At 39.7% G+C, this 6210-nt stretch overlaps 1 protein-coding gene across 1 annotated transcript in view; it reads right to left on the reverse strand.

Annotated features, from left to right (window-relative positions):
• PDPN (podoplanin) overlaps positions 1-5972 on the reverse strand; it is a 20945-nt gene extending 14973 nt beyond the window's left edge. Inside the window, exon 1 of the mRNA XM_010005227.1 lies at positions 5953-5972. Coding sequence (XP_010003529.1) covers positions 5953-5972 — 20 coding nt within the window. The remainder of the gene's footprint in view (positions 1-5952) is intronic.
• Positions 5973-6210: the final 238 nt, after the last annotated feature.

Consider the following 6210-nt stretch of genomic DNA (forward strand, 5'->3'; position numbering starts at 1 on the left):
CTACATAGTGCAAAGTGAGAAAATGACCCCTGGGGACAATGCTGATTCAGCTTTTGGGGTAAATGGCCTGTAGAAAAGGGACTGTTCTTACAGAGCTCCAGGTGTAGCATGAGTCTTCATTGTACTTAATCTCAAATGACAACAAAATTACTGTTTTCCTGAAATATCTCAGGAATTATTCCCCTTTTCACTACAGCTGTCTCTAAAACACAGGCACGTTATTATCAACATCTAAACTTTTAGGGCTATATTATCAGAATTGATAACTGATTTTTGTCATGTTTTAGAAACCCTCTGAGGACACCTGTGTTTTCTAGGACTGCTGGTCAGTAATGTCAAGCATGCAGAGCTCCTGGAAATTGTATGAGCCTGTGCATGCTGGTCCTTCTCCAAACAGGCTTTGTCTCAAACTGGAGAGAAGATAACTTCTAAAGTTTTGGGTTATATATCAAAAGAAGCTGGCTAAACATCAGTTATGGAAAATGCAACCTATGAATAGAGTTTACTTTCTATTTCCACTTCTAGACTTGGGCAGACACTTTCTTCTTGTGACTTATACAGTGTTTTATGAGACTCGATCTATTACGTGATAGATTAAAAAATGGCGATGGGCAATTCTGGGCAGCATGATTTTGCTGAGAGATCATTTCACAGTAAAGTTGCCTTGTTGAAAGCAGGTAATGAAAACTTGTAGTTATCATTCTGGGTCTCCTCTTGCAAGTAATAGTTCCTCAAACTGAATGGGGTGTTTTTGTATTTCAGTACCTGCCAAGAGGGGTGGGTTTGGCTGCAAAGGGAAAACAGGAAATGGCTTGAAAATTAATAAAGCTTGCAGTGAACAGCTTTTATGCTTCTGACCAAATATTGCAGGGCCCACAGATGCCCCAGGGTTGCAGAAACAGGAAATTTGGCGACAGAAAGAGACATCATCTTTTGAGTTACAGATCACTTAGTTACAAAAGATGTCATCAAATTGAATGCTTAGTTTACACTTTTTTGAATGTATTTTTAGTGAAAGAGTAGGGAAGGAAAATATGGATTTACTTGATGTACTGGATATGTTGTAAGCTAAATTTTCGTTTGTACTGGAGACAACTCTGTGGACAGAAATTCTAGCAGCGCATGGAGCTGCACATTCATGGAAAATTCTGTAATAAGTCAGGCAAAAGCCAGGACATTAGAATGTATCACTGTGCTGCAGTCTGACAACTTATGGGACAGTACAGTGGTAATTTGAAAGTTCATCCAAGAGATGAGACACTTTGTGTGGCCTTTTTATGTGTATAGAGAGGTCATTTGTACATGTACATACTTAGGTCTACATAGTGGACTTTAACCTGAGAATAGGGACGATTGTTCCCATCTTACGGGGTTATGACATGGAAGTCAAAGATTATTAGAAGGCTTTTGCAGAAATACAGACCCTTGCCCTCAAAAATGGCCTTTACCTTCCCTCATTCACAAGTTGTTGAAGTCCATTGTCTCTTCATTGATTTGCATATGCCCTGAGTAGCTGTGGCTTTGTGGTAGTTTTTCATCTTGAGCCACTGTGCTTTTTAGTTTCTAATTTCTGGAAGAGCATTTCTTATGCAAGAGGTGAAAATACCAGCTTCTATTTAGCTTTTAAAATGGCAATCCAGAAGTTTTTCATTGGGCAGATGTCAGTGAATAAGAGCCAGAAGATGCTACTTTCATCCTGTGTTTCAGGTGGCCTTTCCTGACCGACAGGGACACAACTTCTGATGTCAAGTCAGACTTGCAGCTGATATAAGACAGAAGAAAAATTAACTGAGAAGTAAAACATGTCCTATAGGAAGGGACTGGTGTTAGCTTTGACAAACTGAAAAGTCATATTATCCATCTAATTTTAAGATAGGCAAATAAAAATCTAATCCCGTTCCTTGACCATCTGTGCTCCTTACTAAAATATTTTGTGCGCAGGTGTGTGAGCAACCCTTGCTGTCAGATCTAGGGACGAGTCTTCTTTCAGAAAATTGCAACACTGCTTGAAGTTGGAGATTTTAAGCTAGAACAGTGCTAATATTTATCAGTCAGTTTTAGAGATGGGGCTAGATCTTCAGCTGATGGAACTTAGTTTCACCAAAATCAATGTATACCAGTGTTCACAAACCAACACACTCTAGGGCATAGAAGGAGCCTAAATATTTTATGATCTGATACACACTGAGCCAGTGCCTCTGGGCTGATGGAGAAAGAACAGTTTGTAAGCAGTGAGGTTCCATCCTAGCCAGGAAATCCAGACTTAATTAATTGACTCTCAAACTAGTATTTAAGGGAAAAGAAGTAAAGATCAACACTTGCAATAGTTCATTTTAGGTTTATGGGCAATTGTTCTTTGTACAAGCTGCTTTTCTCCATCATGCCATTTCAGTCAGTCCTGAGAAGACTTGATTAAGATGAACTGGAAGAGGGAAAGGGTATAGAAGGTTACACAGTAGTTTTATGTGAGGTTTCAAAGTCTGTGGTTTGATGTTGAAGTAATTTTATTTCCTGCTGTTATTGTTTTGGAATTGAAAATGCTTTTTTTCATACTGTAAGGCTCTTCATTAGAAATCACAGAATCCCAGACTGGTTTGGGTTGGAAGGGACCTTAAAGATCATATGCCCATCCCTGCATGAGCAGGGACACTTCCCACCAGCCCAGGCTGCTCCAAGCCCCATCCAACCTGCCCTTCAACACTGCCAGGGATGGGGCAGCCACAGCTTCCCTGGGAAACCTGTTCCAGTGTCTCACCACCCTCACAGAAGCAGATAAATTTAAGCAGTTTAACACAAAACCATGATTTTAAATCTTTTTAAATTAAGCATAGCACCGTTGTGAACCTAAAGCAAATCACTGATTTAAAGGGAGTAGGGCACATTTGATAGACAGTTTGCTCTGCCATTCTCAAGAGGACTATGTAGGTTGGTTGTTTATAACGACCCCTGGAGCAGAGCTGCTCTGATGCTTTCTTGATAAAGCTTTCCCCTGAAAGTGAAGTTCTCTGGAGGCACAGTCCTGAAAACAGATTTCACTGACTGCAACAGGTTATAGATGGTGTAAGAGGTGAGTGTAGGGAGTGACATGATACTGAGGACATACTGGAGATGGGAGTTCTGTCAGCAAGTACTTTATCGAGGAAAAAGTCTTTCCAAAGTCTGCCAGCAGTTGTCTCTACGTGACATACAATGGAGTGACTCAGAGTTAAATATGGAATGCCCACTCTTTACTACTTTTAAACCTGTGGATGACCACAGTGTATTTAACAAAAAATTATAAGGTTGACGTAGGTTTTCTTAGGTCAGGAGTGTTCTTTTAACTGGAACAGTTATATATGGAAAGCAACACAGCAATGTCGCCAAAAGGGGGGAAAAACACACTGTGTGCTTAGTCTCTCACTTACTACAGAATGGTTCTATGAATTTGTTTCTTAATACTTTAAAAGATTTTAACTGCTTTTATAGTGAGTTAATACAGATGAAGCAAATGCCTGTCATGAGGAATATCAATCTCCTAATTTTAAGTACACATGGTGTTAGTGTGCAGAAAATGCACTGAGACATGTTGTCATTGTGACAACATGGCTGAGATCACAGCTGCTTGGAAGTTGGGCAGAAGCCAGCAGAGTCCCTGCATGACTTGAAGCCAAACTGTGTCCCAGCAGACAGGTTGTCAGCTGGCTGGGCAGGAGTTGTCTGAGTGTCATTATAATGAATTAAATGCACATGGATGTATAAATGAGAAATGCCCCCATTAAGTTCCATTTCAAAATTCTCATTTGGATTTGGATTTTTAGGGCTGAAACTGTATATGAAAATGTGGTTTCTTTTGGTTTCTGCATGCAAAGCATGTTGTTAAGAGTAAGTGCAAAGATGGTGGAAATAAGTTGTTTCAGGGAAGTAGAAAAGTCATGGCAGGAAAGCAGGCTGATTGGGGAGGGATAGTGAGGAACATGGGGAAGGAATGAGAACAGGGTGATGTTCTCTGGATGTCCTTGACTCTGACACACTTCATGTGACTGGGATTTACCGCCAAATAATGTGAGTAAACAGACCATCTAGATCACACTCTGCAGCCAGCAGAGGGAGTGGTATGTTCACAGGTACTTTAAAATGCACTCACAGCAGGGCTGGATTCACTTCCCTCCTCCCTGTTCAGAAACTGAACACAGAAATGTGCTCCAGAGCATTAGGGTTTGGGACTGCAATTTTATTTTATTTTTTTTGCCCCATCTGTAAGCAGCAGTATATTTCTCCACCCTGGCTTACATGTCCAATGGGTATGAAAATACATCTTCCAATAAAGGGTTTTGTGAGAGAAATAAGGTATAGTGATCTTCCAACAGTGGAAACATTGGGTTTAAAATTCCAGCTGTTGTGGTGGCCCCAGCTCACCTTCTGACTGGCAATTTGAAGAATTTTACTAAGGGGAAAGCACTGAAATCAGGGCGGGATCATGGATGTTTCAGCTATTTTGCAAAATTTGGATACATTTGCATATTATTCCACTGACACATGTAGCTGAATCATGTCTGTGATCTTAAAATTAATTCTGTACCACTGAATTTAATAAAGAGTCTCAGCAACAACTGTGCTTTGTCTAGGAGAAATACTAGACTAATAGCTTGGCTTTACAAATATTTTTGCCAAATGTTTACAATATTGAATTGATTTCCTGAAAAATTAAAGTATCATAGCAAGGGAAACAAGAACAACAGAGAAGACAAAAATCTAAAGAATGTTCATCAGAATTAAAACAGCTATCAGATTCAGAGCTTGATTGTTCTCTGAACTACACTATAAATCATTTATGTCTGGATGAAAGGAAATGAGAATGTGTAGGGGATGGAGTCCCAGTCTGAGTGTAGAAGGTAAACCTAGAGGAATGTGATTAAACTGGAATTAACAAAGATAGACCTTATCTTTGCATTGCTCAAACCAATGCATGAGATCACTTCTTGTGATACTAGCTTGTCAGTAACAACAGAGAGGAGGGAAGGCAGTTCAAAGCCGGGATTTTCCTATCTAAGGGGTAAATTAATTCCTTCTTTGAATTAGGAAATAAATGTTTTATGCTTTGCTCTGTATTTGCAAGACCTGTCTTGCATAAACCAATTCTAGGAAACAAAGGAGTGTGAGATACTTACTCTCTTGGAGGCCTGTTCACCACTTCAGTAGCCCCAGGCCATCAAGGCAAGAGTGCATTGTTAACATATAAATATTTTAAAGCCCACGTCTTTTAAAAGGGAAATGTTGAAAGCTTTTGAGGTGGATATAATCTCACTGTAAAGCCCCACCCTGTTGTTCTTGTTATTTCCATATGAAACAGTGGGAAAACTGAGGCACTGAGCATTCAGGAGAAGAAATAAGTATTGGAGACGCTCCCTCCAGTGCTAACATTGATTCTATAAATTATTTCATTGAATATAAGTATTGAATTAAGAGGGTTTTTTACTGAAATGTTATTATCTTCTTGGTTTCACTGCAGAAAACTTAATTAGAAGCTCATGATTCATGTGTTTGGAGGTGTAGGCAGCTGTACACCAAGTACCATACAAAGAATACTAACAATTTCAATTGCCTCCAAGCACTATTGACAATACAGGATCTTTCATAGCAAAGATTACTCCTAAAATAAGGGCTTTAGATCATATACCTTATACCTGGTATTGCCTGTAAGTCTTGGAGCATTTTTATCCCTTTCCATGTTTAAAAAAGGGAAGCAGAGGCCCAGCAGATTACACTGAAGTGTGAGTAAAGGCAAAATGCTGGTATTTAGATGGATTTAGATGGACAGCTTTATTCAGAGAGTTTGACCTGGCCTGTATCCACATGTAGAATATTTATGCTGTGTAAAACCATGTGCAAATTACTCTTCCAGAAAGCTTCTCAGGAATTAAGGAGCTCTACTTTTGGCTCAGCAGTTGGGACCCTGCATCCTTCTGCTTTTACCCTCTGTCACTTAAGGTCATGATGCGTACCAAGGCAGGGGCTGCAGCCAGACTGTGCTCCTTAAAAGTACCAGTAAGGTGTCTGCTCTGCAGAGTGATGCCCAGGAGCCTTGCAATCAGTGACAATATTTCAGTATAGTGTATTTTCTGAAAAGTGACAAGCAAACTAAAAATCCGGGTAACATTGTGACTTTGTCATTTTAGTGAAAAGAAAGGTCCCACTTTTAGGGACCAAACAATAGCAATGTAACAAAGTAAT

This window comes from Chaetura pelagica, unplaced genomic scaffold (genome assembly GCF_000747805.2).
Source record: "Chaetura pelagica isolate M959 unplaced genomic scaffold, ChaPel_1.0 scaffold159, whole genome shotgun sequence".
NCBI lineage: Eukaryota > Metazoa > Chordata > Aves > Apodiformes > Apodidae > Chaetura > Chaetura pelagica.